Here is a 20,559-nt window from a genome sequence, read left to right on the forward strand (position 1 = left end):
AAAAGTGCAAAAAGAAATTCAAGAGAAAGGGGTGGATTGGAAAACTTAAATATCCCATGGCTTGTGCATGTGTTTCCACTAATGCATTTCAAATGACAGATCATGCCAATGTTGTTTGTCCTGTTAAGGGCAGAGTTCGACTTTCAGATAGCTCTCTGTACACACACAAACACGCAGGTACACACACTCCCACACCGTGTTCTTGAAGTCAACTGGCAAGTAAATGCTAGGACACTTTGTGTGTGTTGACACCTCTGGCATTAAAACACTTATGTCGATTAGAGTGGCGGGCAGACAGGTCACTTTACGGAGGAGACAGTGAAAGGCAGAGGGAGACAGCGAAGAGAGAGTGACAGTGATGAGGTTTGGGCCTTTTGATTTTCTTTGTCGAGACATCTCAAGTGTGAGTCTCACTTACACGCACATAACAGATGGCACAGGCAGCAGCTGTGAGAACCAAAACTCCTTAATGCTTCCAGGCAGACTGGCATAAAATGGCATTTAAAATACAAACAGCCAGATCAGCGTCTCCCACTGTGTATCCCTCAGCCCCCACACATTCATGAGTTTGACATATTCATCCTCCAGCTTTTAGATACCTAGACTTAAGCATTTCCACAAACACAGCTCTTCCTTTGGTACTGCAGCGACCTCACATGCTCATTCGGATGCTGTTTAGACTGCCTGAAAAAAACCCAGCTCCCAGTCCCGATTCAAAACGGGCTTTTATTTCTCTTGTCATCCTCCATAATTCTTCTTTCATCTGTAGTGCTATTGCATTGCCCTTACTCAAAGATCAAAATGCCCAAAGACTAAATATCCTGAAGTTGGTGACTGGTTGCACAAGCAGCTCATATGTGTGTGAATGTCTAAATGTGTAAATAGTCTGCAGGGTGGTGCTCAGAGGAACAAGTGTGCTTGGCTATGTTTCCCCTGGCAATGTTTAAATGTCAGAACCAGGACTGTAGATGCATAAAGATGAACTTCCCAAAGAATATAATCAGTAAACGATACATTCACACTACCAAACACTTGACCTACCATTTCGAGAACAATGGCCAAGCGTCTGGAAGGAGAAAACAGGCCTAATATGAACGCATGTTCATAACACAGAGAGAGAATTGTATTAAAAGTTCCTAAGAGACCAAAAGAATTCACCTCTGACACATTATTCTCAGGAAATACTATGATCTACACACAATTAATCCAAATCACTAGTTTTAAACAGACAGTGTTCTACAATGTTGAGTCAATTGAACGGTTTTTCAGTTCTGCTCTTGTTATGTCTTTATTAAAGTATGCTATGAACTACGGATACAATATGTTACTCTGTTAGGACTGTACAAATGATAGAAACCAAGTTGACGGCAACGTTGTTTCCCAAGCTTTTTTTATGTATTTCTTGTAATTACGATATATGTGATTTCCTTCTCCAGCATACAACGTTAATCATCTGTCTGTCTTTTTAATTCTTAGGGAACATAATGCTTTTTGTGTTTTGTACAATTACTCAAAGAAACACTCTGGAAAGCATGCTTTTTTTTGCATGCAATATAGCAATAGCCATTGATGTCTCTTGTTGTCATTGAGTTTGAAGGAGAGTAGTGACATTGTTGTCATTTGGGAATTGCAAACTACCACATGGTGGTGTTCTCCAACAACCACACCTTTAGTTGGAGAACAGCAGAAAGAGAAATAACAAATCAAAGAAACACACAGGGCTAGCAGAAAATGAAAAGTCAATGTGCAAGTGAAAAAGAAGGATGGAGAGGAATACAGAGAGAGAGAGACGAAGAGAGGAAAATGAATGGCCTATCTCCATAAAAGTAGCCGTGCTTCTCAAGGTGGGAGCAGGGCAGCTAAAAGTCAACAGCCAGAGAATGGATAGGACTGATTGAATTTATAGGAGCTGCTTTCTAAGATCAATGGTGCACACACACACACACACACACACACACACACACACACACACACACACACACACACACACACACACACACACACACACACACACACACACACACACACACACACACACACACACACACACACACACACACACACACACACACACACACACACACACACACACACACACACACACACACAGAAAATGCATCTAGGAAGCAGATTAGTATCCATCAATACCTCACTTCCTCATGACTTCCGAAGAATTAGTAGGAGTGAACAGCAGCAGCACGGTCTTTTCTTTTTAAACTTTGTTTTATTCAGCGATTGTTAAATGAGCAAGCATCTGCGTTGATCCCAACTGTCTTACAGTATGCACATGTGCAGTATGAGCTCTCTGAAAAACAATAGTCTGCAGCAAAGTGCCTTGCCTATTGACTATGTTTAAAGGGGGTGTTAGCATTTTACCTGCATTTCAACTGTCTTGAATGTCTTGGTTTATCACCTAATCAAGGATTGGAACGTGCAACCCATCAAGCCACAGGAAAAGCATTTATAAACATAATTATTGGTCCATTTGTACAGCAATTTGATCTTTTTTTAGACATTTCTTAGTAGGAATAAAGGATGGTTTGGACTACTCACATCGTATCATTGTTCAATGCATTCTGTACATGCAACTGTAACAAAGCTCAGGCTAGCTGAGCTGACAAGAATGTAAACTGACCTTCATGTGTGAAATCTGCGGAATCCCCCTTTAAGGCACCTAAGACTTGAGAGATTCCAGGCAGTGACTTATTGGGTTTCCCTTGTTGGAATTTCTGAGGGTGTTTAGAGTACTTAAAACTGACATTTTAACTGACTCGCCAGAATGAAGCTTAGTCCGGACCGGAAAAGCATTATGCGTTCTAAAATAAATAAAAAAATAAACTAAAACAAATATCACACACACACATGCACACACACACTTCTGCTGAGCCTAAGTGGTGAGTCCAGCCCCATTAGTTACTGATGAAAAATGATGGCAGGCAGGAAGACAGCGAGAGAGAAGCGAGAGTAAGGAGAGCGCAGTGCGGGGGAAGCAGGAGCGGGAGGGAAGAAGAGAAAATTAGGAGAAGGAACAGAGAGCTCTTTGCAAATCTGTATGTGTGTGTAAGAAATGGGAGGAGAGAGAGAGATGAGAGCCAAGAAGAGATGGTGAAGGAGAGAAACAGGGACTTGGTTGTAGTGAGAGAGCAAGAGGGTGATAATAAGACGTTGAGAGGGAGAAAGAGAGGGAGAGAGGGGAGTCAGACAGAGGTTGACAGATACAGAATGTGAACAAGACAGAAGAAGAGGGAGAGAAATAGACATTGGTGTGGGTATACACAAACTTGAATCCTGTGTACCTGATCTGTATGTCTGGGTTTGTGTGCCTGCTTGAAACTGTTTTTCTTCTGCTGCATTTGTGGGTGTTTGTGTCCTGGCCCCGTTCCACTGCAGGAACCTTTTCAGGAAGCCAGGGACCTTTTTAAGAACTTAACATACATTTAAACAGGAGGAACAAGGGCCCTAAATGTGTTCTTGTGCTATTGTTTCTGTACCCCGGCACTTTTCCACAGCATGTTATAATGTCCACTTTATAAGGAGATTGGCAGGCTGCAGAAGTTGTGAAAACATTTTCATCCCAGACTCCCAGAGTGAATTTGATATACTGTATAATAGATGAAATTAAATAAAATATATATCAGAGGTTTTTGTGTCATTTTGGCGACTTCATCATTCATTTTAGGAAATAAAACATAACAAGAAATTAAAGTACCACCACAGAAAAATCTGGACTTACCTAAAATGTGTTTTTCTTGACAGCTTTTTGGATCAATGTGACAGAAAAATCAGCATGAAAAACGTATTTTATTGATCAATCATTTTAGCAAAGAAATGCTAAACTATAGAGAGCGAGACTTATCAGTATTGTATAACCAACAAGGTCTGTGTGAATCCTTTAGCGCATATTGGATTTATAATTATCTAAGTGGGTACTTGTTCTTAAAAACATAGACAGGCGGCAAAGAAAGGGAGAGGGAAGTTAAAAGAAGCACCGGTGTATATGACAGAAAAAAGCAGGAGAATTAATCTCCCATGAACTTATAAGTACAGATTTCAAAGGTTGAACAAGAGTGTGTTTCTGTGTGTGTGAGACAGAGACAGAGAAAAGGTAGGAGGATAAATCTTCCATGAACCTTTAAATCAAAGTACAAAGGTGGAACAAGTGCGTGCTTGTGCATAAGTCTGCCTGTGAGTGTGTGTGTGTGTGTGTGTGTGTGTGTGTGTGTGTGTGTGTGTGTGTGTGTGTGTGTGTGTGTGTGTGTGTGTGTGTGTGTGTGTGTGTGTGCTGTGTGTACATTACCAGTACTGCTGGATGAAAAAAAAGGAAGAGAGACAGTTAGTGATTCTCTGTGAGGATCACATGTGATTAATCCAGGGCATGTGCCTTGCTTGAGGGCATAGCAACCAAACACATCAGCATGTCGGATTAAAAGCATCAACGCAAATCCCCTATCATCACCAAGGCTTTGAACCGTGTCAGAAAAAGAGCAGCGACGCCATTGTTTTATTTCTCTCCACATTCTCTTCTTTTGTCCTTAAAATAACTCCAGGACCAACTTTAGCAGGGTTACTTGAAAAGACATGGAAACTTTCAGGAAAAGGTAAAGCAAAGAATTTAAGTACAGTAATTATAAAAAATTAGTTGAAATTATGAAAAACATAAATAAGGAGTGTGTAGTCATTCAATATACCTTTATTGTATTAAACAAAGTTAACTAGCTAAATTACACCCCCCTTCTTCTTTTCAGACACTCTCCCCTTGCCTAAAGCCATAGTCTAACGGAAATCCTGTTTTACTTTCCTTGCTTTCCTCTACCCCCCCACCATGCTCCCTAAAAACACATTACCAGCCACTTACCACTATTTAGCAGAGCATCGATTTACTATAAACCAGCAAAATATGTCACCACACGGCCTGGTCGATGCTTTTTTTGCTAGCTCTCATGCTAATGTCCCTGGCCATTAGTTGGGACATGCTAATGTGCTAATCAGAGCGGAAGGAGTGTTTAGCCAGAGGCATCAAAGTTTTGGGTACACAGGCCCTCTGCCAGCGAGTTCAGGTTATACAAATGCATAAATACACATAGGTCACTGAAGGGGACTCTACCTGGTTCACAAATTCTATGGTTGGTTATCTGCATCCTAAAAGTGAGAACTAAAACGTACTGCATCAGGTTTATCATGAGCTAATACGTACAGTATGTAGAGCTGTACAGATACAGCTGCTGCATAGAAGATATGCTGAATACATTAAATAACTGGCCAATATTACACATACAAGTCTGTGTGAGATATAAGCGTTTGTTTTACAGTATATTTAGCAGTTTGGATGGAGGAGGTGACATACAGAGGGTTCTCTCTGGGACTCTAGATTGTCTCTGCACACGAAACATGCTTATATATTATGCATGCATGTAAGGACCCATTGTTATGTCTGCCTACACATCTGTCAGTCTATACATACCAGCATGAACACATGTTTTGGTATCTGACTGCCTGTGAGTGTATGTCTTGAATTCCATGAATTCATATGTGTTCAAAACAGGCCAGGCGTAAGAATGGCTCGGGGTTGACTTTGAATTACCCCTCAGTTAGGGTGTTGAGATGGTTTCACACCTGGCTTTTACCCACATATACTACACATGAATATTTAAACTTATATGCAGGCAAACCTGATACGTTTGGATGGAAAATTAGGAGGAAAAGATGTGCATATATCTCACAAGGGAATATCCAAAGTGTAGTTCTAAATCTTGAAACCAGGTCTCTTTGAATCCTCTCTATAGCCAGCATGGGGGCTACTGCCTTGGTAGCAAAAATAAGTCACATTGTATAGATGTCTATGAAAAAATGACCCTACGTCTCATTGATTTATTACCTCACTTTAGTCTCAATTGCTAGTTTTAAGAATGTTTCAATACAGAATTATTCTCATTTTGTAATGTATGGTCCAATTTAGAGTTAAATAGACAATAAAGGAGCATATGCTTTAGAGCGGGGCTACGTTTTGAATGAAGGTTGATAAAGTAGTTTTGTTCTGTTTAGGTACTGTCTGTGTTTTTGAACCTAAACCATTCACAGTGTTTTCAGTTGAGAGTAAATCATAAAGTGTTGTTCGTCTTTAATTGTTGAGTGTTCATTAAGGTGATTAACTTGTTATGTTCTTTAATAAGCTAATATATGAAGTTGATTAAAATGTTAAACATGTCATGGTTATTCATCAATTTAAACAATTAAGGCAGCAGGCACTGTATGGGCCTGTGAAATGTGGCAGGCTCAGCAATAAACCCCATAACATTTCACGTTCCCCTTCTCAGGGTTAATCCTGTTTACTATATAGACACCAGTAATCTCTGGCAATATTTTGAACGGGTCTTTTGTTGATTTTCCTTCAATTCCCAATATAGTACTTTCTTTGGATGACAGCTACGCATTTGGGGCCAGGTTATCAGTGTTGTGCCTAGAAAGATCCCTGTCAGATTTAGCTCTGCTAAGATAAGTAAGTAGCTGCCGTTGATGGATATCAGAGACAGTTATCACAAACAACAGCACACAAGAGATAGGAAGACAAGTACGTGGCTGCCTAGCAACAACAACACGCCTCACGCTCTTTATACTGCCCAGCGCTGTGATCGGGATTAGAGCCTTGGTTTGGGAAAAGCTTGCAATGGTTTTTTTCTTTTCAAGAATTCAGTTTACGTTTTGTTTATATTGGTGGTTATTTGTCACCGACTGGAGGTCAGAGTCCGTGCACCGTTTTGTTTGCCACTACATCACTGAGACTACTACAAGACTGCTGAGACCATTTTCCCTGAATAAAACTTGCAGCAGCCGACAGACACAAAACCACACCTTGGCTTCAGTCTGATTTTAATGCAGCACAGCCCTTCTTTCTCACCCCCTTGTCTCTGGCAGTTTTTCATTGGATCTGACACTGAACACAACCTGTAAAACTCTGCCTCAGCAGTGCTGGGGAGAGAGGGAGGAAGACATAGAGAGGAGAGGGAGACATGAAGAGAAGGTGTAAGAAAAAGTGTGACAGAAGTGAGCAGAGAATGAAAAAAGGCAGACAGATGGCAAAATAGAGAAAAGCAAAAGAGAAAAGCTTATTAGCACCTCACTGGCCCAACTAAATATAAGATGACACACCTGACTGATAATTAGTCTCAAGAGTATTAGTGCCTCTGTGTGTTACAAAGAATGTGTACATGTGGAACTGTGAGTGTTTGTGGAAACTCAAATTGTTTGTATGTGTGTGTTAGGGAAAGAGAGAGTCTTCCTGTGTAATGGAAAGCAGGGCAGAGGCCTTTGCATGTGTCCAAGCTAATGGGTATCCTGGCACACATAATCAGAACCGTTAATCACAGAGAGAGGACAGAGAGAGATAGAGATTTCCACCAATGCTGAAATGAGGCAGCAAGAAGCGAGAGGAAGAGGTTGAAAAGTCAATAGTGTTAGAGAGGGAGGGTGTGAAAGGGTGAAATAGGACAGAACTGTCATTTTACCTAATATGTGACCTATTTCATCTGTTATTTGTTGTTTTTTGTTTGGGAAAAAGCACATCTGTACTTTATCTCATGCCAAAAAAAAGCCACTTTGAATTTAATTACATAGGGGACGGGAAAGGAGATCGAAATGGAAGCCAGAAAAAAGTGAGGGGAAGACAGAGAGACATAGGGAAGGAAATGGATTTTACTTTTTGTCAACAAACTTGTGTCATTGGCTGGGTTTAAGTCAATATCCAATCAGAGAAACAATTCTCTTAAGTCTTACATATTGTTCCAGTTCGAACCAATATTCTTAAACAGGGGAAATGCAAGTAAGACAGCACACACACGGCAAGTAGTGCAACACACTCTCTTCTTTTCTGTCCCTTTGAGTGTACGTTGGTACTCAAAACAAACCTATCTTTCCTATTCTTGTAACACTATTCCTTTCCGGCTTTAGGCCTATTTGCTTTATTGTCATTGTGTGCTATTTATGGATTATGTTTCTCCATTCTCCCTTGTGTTTAGTTTCATGTTATGTGCTTGGTTGTTTTCTTATACTTTTCCTCTAGGGTCTAGATATATTTTAAGGCATCGATTGGGAGTTTTATGCCTCACCTGGACAGATTGCACATCTTCTTTTTTCAGACTTTGCAATTCAAGTTTCATGCAAATAAATCATAGCATAACATTAACGGACCCAGAGGCCGCTCTCGGTTTTGAAGACAGATCAGAAATAACAATGTATAACAAGGTAAAACACTGAGTAAGAGGGTGAATAACTGTTTTTGCCATAACATTATTTTGCAGATTTGAGCAATTGGAGATACGGTGAGTCAGCAGCTTAACTTTACTTTCGAAACACATACATCACACATCATCTGACCAAACCCAATCATAATAAATAATTGCACTCGGCATGCCATGGCTTTGCTACATCTCCTAGCTTCACAATGACGTCTTTAAAAGGAAACATTACAGAAGATATGTTCTTTACTGAGTGCAAATGGCACACACACACACACACACACACACACACACACACACACACACACACACACACACACACACACACACACACACACACACACACACACACACACACACACACACACACACACCTTATTTTTCATGAAAAATACTTATGATTGATTTAAAACAATAGCTCTACCCCTAGCTGCCTTTCTCCTGTGCACATATGTGTGTTTGTGTTAGAGGGGGGTGGATAAAGTGTGTATTTGTGTGCTGATATGTGTTTGCGAAAGGCAAGGTAATTAGGTAATCAACAGCTGTGGCAGTCAGACAGGAAGCAGCTTGTTAAGAAACTGTAACGGAGATGGAAATAGATAATGAGAGAGAGGGAGAGGTAGAATCAGCCACAGATAAACAAAAGAAAAAACGGTTGAAAACAGGAACAGAGCAGGAAATAAACAGAAGGGGTACAGGAATTGAGAGGGAGAGAAAGAATGATGAGTGATGGGAAGATGAAGGGGGTAGTAAGAGACACAAGAGAGACAGGGAAGCATCAGATGGGAAGACAGGTGTTGTTGTCAGCTATGAAACACATTTGAACCTTTTTTTGACAAGAGAACCAATTACTGACGGTGAGATTGGAAGGAAGAATTTCACTGTCACACAAGGAAGCACTTACAAACCTATGTGGAAAAGTATTATTGTTTTTTCCCATGGTCAAACACTTGATGTTGGAAAATGTGTCAACTTGGGTGTGAATAAAGACAGAGCAGCAGTAGACTGAAGGTTAAAGCTCCAGGTCTCAGGGCAAAGAATGCACTGGCTCCAATCCCAAAATGGGGAAAATCTGAGCTGGGTAAAGTGAATTGAAGCCAGATATGAGTAAAAAGAAAGAAGGCCTTCTTGATTTAAAATCTGTTTTAACTTCCCCTTAATGCATAACGTCATGAGGGCAAGACATCTTTTTTAAGAAGAAATAAACAGTTGAGCAAACATAGCCTTTGAGAAAGCCAAGCACTTCTAATCACCTGTTTATATAACTAAGACACAAATCTCCTTCTCAATATAGTGTCTGTAGCTGTGTCGTAAACTAAAGGAGACAGAAGAGGGAACAGTGAGGCACCTTCTTTTAGTATTTAGGACATTCAGTTTCTTCCTATTATGTTGTTTAGAGGTCCTGGGTATAAGAGGGTCTTCAATATTGTACTGCCCTGTCAACACAAGTGATAGGAACTTGCTACAGTGCACCTCTTTGAGAAACACACATCATACCAAGAGGAAAATGATAAAGTGATGATTATTTTTGATGAACAAATGTATAGTACCTGTGTCTTTGTTTAAAGAAGTTACCTCTTTTAAATGGAGATGCCCCAAAAATTCTAATTAGATTAATCAATGTTATTGTAGATAAACCCCGGGACTTTTCTCTTTTTCTTTTCGAAAATTAAGGCATGACATGTGTTTTAAAGGTCATGATATAATGAGAGTAAAGTATGTTTAAATTATTATTTTTTGCTATGCTGATTTTTAAATCAATATTGCAAGCTATAACACATTGGTCTTAGCTGTCTCATGTCATGAGACAAGTGAGATGAGTACCGAATGCATGAGCATGTGACTGCATCCGTTTGTAGTTTATTGGTTGATTTCAAACTTAATAAAACTTACTGAACTTCTTGGACCCCCACTTGCTGAAATCTTAACTTTTTATAACTCAGATAAAGTACACTGCCTAGTAGCCATGAGTGAGGCATAATATATTAAAATGAAGATTCTTTGCCAAGACTGGACTCAGCCGTCCCTATTGGTATTTTTAGATGGCGAAATGGGTGTATATTCTGGTTGCCAGGATGAAAGTAACAAAGCCATTTCTCCTTGGATAACTTTTCGCAGGGAGGAATAAACTGGCACACAGGAAGTGATGGGATTTTTTTTAGGCAATAGCAACAGAAGTCTAATTGGAAGAAATCAAAGAAGAACTGGGTCATTAATGCCTTGAATGAACGATGCCACAACCAAAAACATGAAATCTTTGTCAACAGAAAACCCAGGGGACATGATGCCACCACGCTGTGATGGCATTTGATTGGCAAGTCTCCTGGAAACATGAAATCAAATGAATATCGTATCATTTTTAGATAAGACCTTGAAGCTGATCCTGTATCATTCCCTTTCCGTTCCTAGCTCTCAAAGGTATCACCAGCCTTAAACAAACCACAATGCATTGACTCTTAACTTTTCACACTCCGTCCGTGTCTCCTTTACTGTCTCTATCATGTCCCCACTGTCAGCTGGATGTTGGAAGACACAGCAGCCTGAAAGTAAAGAACATTGTCTGATCTCCCAACTCTCTTTACTCCGATATGATCCCCATCTTACCCTCCCTTGGTCTCCTCATCCTTCTTTTCCCTTTCAGTCTAAGCTTGGAAAGACAACCGTGCAAAACCAACTGCTGCCCTTCTTCCTTTTCTCCTCACTCCCTCCTCTGTCACCATCCTCCCCTCATCCTGCTCACTGCTAAAAATATAGGCATTCACCAAAGCCATGAAAGAAAATGACGTAAAATCGTTTTTTCCACATTCGGTTTCTCCCTCCCCCTACTTCCCACTATACACCCACTCTCTTCTTCTCTATAAGCTGGCTATTAAAGAAGAAAACATTCACTCAAAGGAAAGATGTCGATCCATCCCTCCTTTCACTGCCCTCCTCTTCTCTCAGCATGGTTTTACAAAGTTAGGATTTAACCAGCGTGTGGCAGATCTCCTCTTAGCCTCAGTTTGCTGCACATCAGAGTTTCTTACAACTTTTTTTTTTAACTACTTCTCTGTCTTTATGTACTCAACATTTGAGTTTTATCAGACAGACAAGATTATTAATGGGGAGTCAGGGAGGTCACTAGAGCCTCTAGAATCCTATGTTGAGCCGCTTCACTGAGATTATTGCTGTATTGGCATTTTCTTGGCTGTGATCTCAGAAAATATAATTCAAGGGGCAGACTCATCCAGTATTGACTTTTTTGTCTGGGGTAATGGTTTTATATGTAGCGTGCATGACGAAAAATTGTCTTGCTTCCAAAAATCTCCTCTATGTATTTGTTTTTGTCTCTAGAAAAGTTGGTCATTAAAACATACTATGATGAAGTGCTTTCAAAGCCAAAAACAAAGAATACTGCACATTATCCAAACCTGCCCCCTGTAAGACAAACCTCTGTCCCAAACGTGAACACAGCAAAGCTACTTTTTTATCCCTTTTCCTTTTCTTTTCTTCTGTCTGCAGATCCTTTTCGCCTCCTCCTACATACACAGAGGCCCCTCAGTTTGTTTGTGTCGTTAGTTTGCTCCTGCATGCGAGAGCTCTCGAGTCAAGGACACAAGCTACATTTTTGATTTACACGTTGAAAAGAATTAATTATACAGCAGAACCCAGGGGTTCCCGTCGCCTAAGGAGGGTAGGAGGGCAAAAGCATAGGACAGAATGAAAGAATGAATCCGGCTGGAAAAGGGAGGGAAACAAAAGAGAAGTTTGGGGTAGAGAGCGAAAGGAGGACAAGTTGTGTAACTTGAAAAGAGGGAGGACATGCGGGACACAGGGAGGGAAGGAATGGGAATAAGAGAGCAAACAGAGAAGAGAAAAAGAAATGCAGGAAGGGACTGGGATATCTCCAACGCTTGACACTTCTTCGCTGACACACACACACAAACAAATACACACTCACCCACACAAGGGACATGGAGTTAGTGTTAGCATGTGCTCTGCTGCTCACTCTATGACACTGTGCTTCTCTAAGGAGAGGGACTCGAACACATGGAGTCCGCGTAGGTCGCCTTAATTAGCTACATATTCTGCTACTCAGGCTCCCAGGGGGGTTTAAAAGGGGCATGGACGGTGAGGAGAAAAAGGACGGGGGAGACAGAAGGGGGGGTTGAGGGGCGGGGGAGACAGCAAGGGAGGAATGGGTGTTATAGCAAGGGGAATAAGCCAATGGGATTGGAAGGTTATTTAAAGCATGGCCTACAAAAACATTCAGAAAAGTATGTGTGTGCTTGCATGGATGTTTGCGCCTTTAGATATGAATGCATGCATGAAATGTGATGTATACCAATGCTTGTGTGTTTACTTTACAGTCAGGATGAACCCTGTGATCTCGCAAAGCTCATTCAATAAATTCAGCATGTAAAAGAGTCACTGTATGTGTGTGTGTGTGTGTGTGTGTGTGTGTGTGTGTGTGTGTGTGTGTGTGTGTGTGTGTGTGTGTGTGTGTGTGTGTGTGTGTGTGTGTGTGTGTGTGTGTGTGTGTGTGTGTGTGTTTTCACACTTGCATCTGTGTATGCATATGAGTCTGGCCTGGTGATTGAGTGTGCTCAGGTGGCCAGGGTCATTTTGGTGAGTGACAGAATGATGCTAGGCGAGGCTGTTCACGTAAACCCCATCCATATCTGTGAGGCCTAATTAGCCAGCCCAGGTCATCACTCAGCGCTATGATGGAGTGTTGGCGCACATGAACGCTCACCAAACCACACCTAATGAACACAGATGCTGCCTTTATCCTACCAAATCTCGCTTTATCCCAACTGCCTTGAAGTCCTTTTTGCTGTAATTGACAGTTCATATTTTCCTCCTATTTCCTCAAACGTCTCATGGAGAATCTTTTGCAAAGGGTGTAATTTTTCAACTTGTGCCTTCTAAATTGGCTGTGACTGTCACATGGGTCAACTGACTTAATTGGATGATAGCATGAAGTCCAAAGGAGGTAAATGTGGGGCACCTTTAGGACTAGCTGATGGATCCCAGCTAGGATCCCAGAGTAATAAGGACTTAAATCAATTGTATTCTTATGACCCCTGCTCCCAAAAGTATTTTCTTGGAGGTTGACAGGTTTATTTTAGGAAGGTTTTTTTCACTTCAGGCAGTTGTTTTGCCCGCAGAGTCAGCATGAACAAAGCTGCCACAAAGTCAGAGTTTTCCCACTATTGTAAGAAAGAAAAGAAAATTCTCAACTGCATGTTTATTTATTTTTTAAACCTGAAATTGAAGTCTGCACCCTTTACCTCAGTTCTTCTCTTCCAGTTTCAATTGTTTCCTTTTATTTTGTTTTTAACCTCTTTGTGCAGTCCACTTCCAGCTTACATTTATGTCCTGCTCTTATTTCTTTATTCCCTAATCTGTCCCGTCCTCCCGTACTTCTACTTCACCCACATTGTCCTCTCTCAATTCCATCTTTCTTCACCTAGACATATTTACGTACTCATCCACAAACTCTCCAATAAAACACACTTGAGGCTGAACAAAATGTTTCTCTGGGATCAAACTATTCTTCAGGGTCATTGTGATAGGACAAAATATACAAAGATGGAATGGCGTCCTTGACCTTTTGAAGGCCAAACATACTTGAGTGAAATAGAAAAAAGAAGGATATAAAAAAACTTAAAAGTCAATCTGCAAGCAATCTATAAAGAAAGGGTAAAAAATTAGAAAATGGGAAGGTTAGGAAAACATGCTTAGGATGCAGAGTAGGGAAGAAGAAAGCTGTTAGAGGTGATATAATATACTTTACAGCAACCAATACATATTGCACATGTGTGCACCTTTAAAGACAATCCATTCTGTTTCTAGCATCAAACAGAAGAAGGGGCAAAGGACGGCGTAAAAGACAGAGAAACACAGACTATTACCACTCGGGTGGCCATTTCCACTGCCTTTATGTTAAAGAAACCCTGCAGATGTTTTCATATGTTTCCGTGTGTGTGTGTGTATGATTGCATGATAAAATAGGGCAAGTACTGGGGCCCTGTTTGGAGTGATGGGGCAGAGAAACATGCACCATATAGAGGAACACACAGAAATTGTCTCTGCATGCTTACAACCATAACATATAAATATTTATACCCCGCTTGCACACACAAGCATTCTGCAATGAATGAAAATGGAATAGCAGTGTAACTATCTGAAGGGAATTCTCAATATTTTTCTCTCCAGGGACAAACACTAACGGCAACGATGTCGTGGTCTCAGGGCTTCTTTCTCTCTCATTCTTCTTATTTTATTTCCCAGTCCCGACTCACTCATTTTAAACTCTCCCTTTCTTCCTCTCTCCCTCCTCCCCTATTTCTCTCTCTAGTTGGCAGACAGCCCTCTCTGTTTCTATCCTTCCTCCCTGTTGCTGTGTTTTAATTCTCATGTGTGCCAACAGAGACTGCAGACATCTTGGCCCCATGTCTATGCTGTGAGTGTGCTTGTGTGTATGAGTGTGTGTATCCCAGGGAGACTGCCAGCACTCAAAACAAAGGCTCTCTGTTAACTTAGCTTGTTTTTACAAACAAGTCAAACCAAACAACACTTAACCCTGCGCCCTGCATTTTACCCCCTTCTCGTGCAGATTAAAAATAAATTCAAACATTAAAAACTTAATCCTCGCACCAGCATATTTGTGTGTGTGTGTGTGTGTGTGTGTGTGTGTGTGTGTGTGTGTGTGTGTGTGTGTGTGTGTGTCAGAAGTGAAATCTCCATCTGTATCTCCATGTTACGTATTGCTTTAATGTTGATTTGAGTGCGTGTATATTTGATTATGTGACAAATCAATACAAACTAAAGATATAAAGACAGAGACATCACACACACAGTTTGTGTTTGAATACCAACTAAGATTATATAAGATTTATGAAATCGGTGACTTGGTTAGCTACCTATGTGTTGAGGCATGTGCAGTGATGCATATACTACAGCGACACATCTGTTTGTGTGTGTGTGTACTGTAAGTGCTTTTAGCTGGGGGTAGTTAGTGTTTGCATGTATTTGCATACGTGATTAAGAATTCACGTTCCCTTAGTGTTTAAGTATTGTGCTTGTGTGTTTGCATGTTTATGTTTGTATGGATGGCTAAACTACTGCAATTGTCTATGATTTAATCAGAAAATCTTTTGAGAATCGACTTCATGCTTGTCAACAAAAGCTTCATATATTTAATTTATTGCTTGGAATTCTGGGAGTGTTACATGATTGCCTTTAGGATAGTATCATGCACATATTCAACAATGTACTGGAGAGAGTTTTAATACTCAAATTGCCCTAAATTAAAAGTGTTAGTAGCAATACAGCAGATCCGGTCGATCTGTTATTTTAGAGTCCAGAATCTGATAGGTATTTGATTAAAAGCGTATTTTTGTTATTTTATTTAATTGTTCGACTAAGATTGAATTATTTTAAGAATAGAAGTCTGCTAAGCTTGAAACACGTATAAGTTTAAAAGAGAGCACTGTTTATGCTATTGCTTACTGTATGAAAGAGTATTAACATCATGTCATTCAAGAATGTATTCACTATGTAGTGGAAAACAGTGTTATAAAAGTTATGTTCCATTACCAAAGGGAAGTCTAAAAATATCTAGTTACACCTTTTTTAAATGCTAAAAGTTGCAAAGAAAAGCGTGTCAAATTGCGTTAAGCTGATTAATTTAATTCCACAGTACGTGCATAATTATAATTAATATTGTTTGGCTACAGCAAAATATTCTGCAAACTAATTAGTAATAGACACACAAACACACAAAAGCAGATAAATAGCATGTCCCCGTATAGAGCATGCACAGTGCATTACCCCAGTTCTGGTATTGAACGAGGCCCATTAGCGGTGTTAATCTATAGCTCTAATCATGATCATGAAATAGAGCACTGCTCCCATTCTGGCAACATCAGCCAGGCTATAAACTATGAAGCATTTTCCTAATTTAATCCACCAGACAAAACTAAGGTCATCCTGAGCCTGTTCCACTTCTATTTAGGTTTCATTTATTCAACCTGAAAAGTAAGAAAAAACTGTGTAACAGGGTGGAAAGAAGAGAGGAACTCATTTTACAAGTGAGACAAAACTCCCGAGAGTCCGTACAATTGACTAACAATATCAGTTACAACACTGAAAGCTCAACAAGGCCGAGCCTTCACAAGCAACAGAATTAATAAAGTGAAGATGAATAAAAAAGCCAATGCATTTGCTATAAATAAAACACACTAAAGGATTAGACTGTATAACTACATATTAGAATTCCACCATAACTGCGTGAGAGGGGACAGATAAATAAATAATAACTGGAAATGATAATCAAAAATGAAGTCCAACCAAAAACAATACTTGCTCCAGGGTACATCAATGGCGTTATCACAGAGAGAAGAGACACACAGATGCACATAAAAACATCTCATTATATTTTACATTTGAGAGCACGGGTACACAGAAAGGCAGGGATTCAAAACTAAATAAGACAATGCTGTGTAATTACAGCTAAGTGATATCAAAATGGTTAAATAGTGAGAAATACACAAATAACAAATGATTACTGTATAATTAAGATCAATACATAAAACAAATGAGAGCTGAAAGAGAGCTTTGAGCAATACTTCTGCACAATTTAAATCATAATTGAGGGCTTTTGGGACACGTGATGATGGAGCAGCATTTAGTCACTATGATCAACAATAGGTTTCTTTTTTGGTCTCGGATAACTGTCAACCTACATACATATATGCATACAAATAAACCAAAGTACTATATATGTAATACATAACCATAAAGACATGCATAACTGCAGACTTAAAAAACACAGTGACACACAAAAACCACACACTGTTTGTAATTACTGCATCTATTCACTATACATTCCCTATTATACGCTCACACTGAACAGATCGGATTACATTACTGAACAACAATAGGTAACAGGAATCAATTCACAGTATTAATTGTCAGAGGTAGTAATCATTCCCGCCTTCTCATTGATAAAAAAGCACACTCACTGTTTCATGTCTCAAGCAGTAATATCTCATTAGCGATTAATACAGATCAGCTCTTTTAATTAGCCATCCCGCCCACACAATTGCTGATAAAAGCCTGTGATCTTTCCTGTATGCTGGCAACAGTCTGTGTGTGTGTGTGTGTGTGTGTGTGTGTGTGTGTGTGTGTGTGTGTGTGTGTGTGTGTGTGTGTGTGTGTGTGTGTGTGTGTGTGTGTGTGTGTGTGTGTGTGTGTCTTCCCTGAAGGAAAAAAATGTCAGCTTCTCATCAACTTACAGTCTTCATTGTTTTTTTCATTGAAGAGGTAACAAGGAGGTACTGCATTGAATCAGTTCTGCTTCTTGTGTGTGTGTGTGTGTGTGTGTGTGTGTGTGTGTGTGTGTGTGTGTGTGTGTGTGGGGGTGTGTGTTCTGCAGATTTCTGTCCAGGCATGTGAATTTGTGCATATGTGTACATCAAAACACTTGTACATATTTGAGCTTTTAGCATCTAAATCTAAGCATTTAGGCCCCTCTTCGTTTACAGTATCACATTGCTGATGGCAGGATTGTGCTTGTGTGTCAGTTGATTTGAATGTGAAAGAGTGTGTTGGCATCTCTGATTCTCTAAAGACATCTTTGTGAGAGCCATGTAATAATCTGGTTTCTAAAGCATCACTTTCTGTGTTGACACTGACGTCACTTTGATGAGTTTTACCTTCAGGCAAAAAAAATGTAAGACAACAAAACTTGTGGATTCGTGCCAAAGCTTGGGAAATAAGAAGCATTTTGGAATCACCTCAATCTCCAAATCTCAACTACTGGTATCCATGCTGATGGATAGCAACGGGCCCTGAATATAACCTCTATACCTCGAGGCTGTAATGGCTGGCACTTCATCACAAAAATCATCAGTATTTCACCATCATGCTGAAATCGTTCCAGGAGTATGAACACATCCGTCTTCTTCACTTTAAGTTGTAAAACAAGATGGACTTGAAAGATGTGTTGAATTTGATGGTTCAGTCATTAAAAACAAATCAACAGCTTTTACCAAGTTAAGGAAATGTGAGGGCCATTCATGTGAGATATAGTTTTTCAGATTTTTCACAGTTACCCTTTGCAACTCAAATGGCCTATCGACCCTATCTACCTATACATATAAAAGTCAGCCGGAGTCATGGAACCAATGTAGCCTAATAAGCTATCTACAATTCATGCCAGTGTCAGCTAGAAAATAAGATAGTTGCAGGCTAGAAAAGCGAATCTGTTTTGTATACTTCTGTCTGAAGTTATGGAGCATTGTTTTTTCAAAATTACTATAATTTACAAACCAGCATAATAATATTTATTAAATTTGCCGTTGGAGAATGGGAGGCGGGGCTATGTATCTCAGCACCTCCTGTACCATAGAGTCAAGCATTACAGTTTTAAAAACATCTGAACTTTTAATTGTCTAAAGCTCTTAATTAGAGTGCTTAAAGCTGTTGTGTCATCAGTTTTATTTTACTTAATGCCACATCTGGGTCGTCCATTGATGCTGATGCTGTCCATAAGTCAAAGCTAGACTTTGCTAATGGCTAAGTGGTGCTCATTGAGCTGGGGTCCTACTATAACAGTTTCATGCAATGGGAAGTCATTCATCAGCACTGTGCACACAGAATGAGCCGAGAGGGGAAAAGGCAGTGAGGAGTTACTGGGAAGCAAATACTTCAGTCACTCCAACACAAGGTTGGAGAAGGAGATGGATGGGGAGACTGATAGGGGAACAAGAAGGAAAAGCAAACCAGAAATCCTCCATAATTATGCTTAGCTCTCCATTCAGCCATGGCTAACACTGTTTGCAGCTGGCTTTTTCTGATACCAACACATACGCCAATATACTGTATTTTATTTTTGGTAACAAAACATACTGGATCTTACATGAAGTATTTTACTCTGTGTGTGTTCAAACAGCCTGCATCTGTTCTGAATAGGTACATTAGTGTTTCTCTTCAAGCATTTCATACTTTTACTGAGTTATTTGCTTTGCTACTTTGGCATCACTGAGAAAATCGGTTAATCACTTGAGTGTAGCAGTTTAAATAAACTTATTATGAACACGTCACAGAAAGTATTTCAAAATCACCATTACGTATCTTAGTTTCAAATGACAAATCAACTGTCCTATGAACTTGCTCTGAGCAGAAACAGTACACATTGGTATTTCGTGCAACAAGTCTATTTTAATCTTTTCCATTTTCCCTACAGTTCACTAATGAATTGATTTGTTTTCTACCTTTACTATGTGCACTCTGAATCACCTTTCCTCTCTCTATTTTGCCATCTTCATTTTACCTTATGTAAGTGAGACATTTTTCTCCTCTTTTTCAGGTTTTTAGCATCTCACCAGCACTGATTATATTTAATCTGTCCATGTTGTCCTGTATAAGTGCTATGCAACAACAACTGCATCCATGCACTGGGGTCAAGTTCTGGTCCCCTGTCACATTAGCGAAAAAATAATAAAAAAGGAGGTATTTATTCTGCTATCGTTACCCTCCTGACACAAACTATATTCACACGTATACACTGACATAGCGAACCACACAAGGGCAGCACAATTACCCGGTAAATGGCAAATTTATCCTGACACACAGGTCCGTGCTTTCCACTGCTCCTTGTCAGCCCGGTGTGTATGTGTATACCAATGGTGTGTATACAGGACACAATGCATAACACTTAACCTCAGTCTATGAATTTCACACTCATTAATATGTATCTAAACACCTTTTTTTAAAGGTTAGAGTTTAAAATTCAAGGCAAGAACCAATCAGTTAATAGACAAGCTTTTCATGTTAGACTGTCAATGCATTTACATACAGCAAACATATTAGGGTTAGGTTGTATTGACAAAACCAGAATCACGCTCAGCCATCTAAATCTATTCACTGTAAACTTGAGAACAATTTGAGGATGATACATAAATTGCTCTTTGATAATAAATCAGTCATTGTGAAAACTTATATCGCTCATTGCTCAAATGTAGGGCATTAATAGGTGCCATGATGCAGAATAAACACAGATCTTTGCATTTTTATGCACCGGCAAATACAAGGAATAGGCAAATCAGCTGCTGACGAGGGAACAAAGGAGTAATGAGATTCCGTCTTACCTCTCTGCTGTGGAGGAGGCCCTTCTCTGACACATCACCGCCAACGAGCTGCTTCCCGGCGCCATTTCCTGTTTGATCTCCCACGCAACGAGGTCGCTGGGTTTCACAGTCAGGAAGTTAATGCCTGACTGGAACCACACCCTGCAGAGAGGGATGAGGAACGACACAAAGAGAGAGAAGAGAAAGTG

At 39.9% G+C, this 20,559-nt stretch overlaps 1 protein-coding gene across 1 annotated transcript in view; it reads right to left on the reverse strand.

Moving 5' to 3' along the window:
• Nucleotides 1-20,559, reverse strand: part of si:dkey-215k6.1 (transmembrane protein 132C) — a 158,113-nt gene that overhangs the window by 96,990 nt on the left and 40,564 nt on the right. The window contains exon 3 of the mRNA XM_063898374.1: nt 20,372-20,512. Within this exon, the coding sequence (XP_063754444.1) occupies nt 20,372-20,512 (141 nt within the window). The remainder of the gene's footprint in view (nt 1-20,371; nt 20,513-20,559) is intronic.

Source organism: Eleginops maclovinus, chromosome 12 (assembly GCF_036324505.1).
Source record: "Eleginops maclovinus isolate JMC-PN-2008 ecotype Puerto Natales chromosome 12, JC_Emac_rtc_rv5, whole genome shotgun sequence".
Taxonomy (NCBI): Eukaryota; Metazoa; Chordata; class Actinopteri; order Perciformes; family Eleginopidae; genus Eleginops; species Eleginops maclovinus.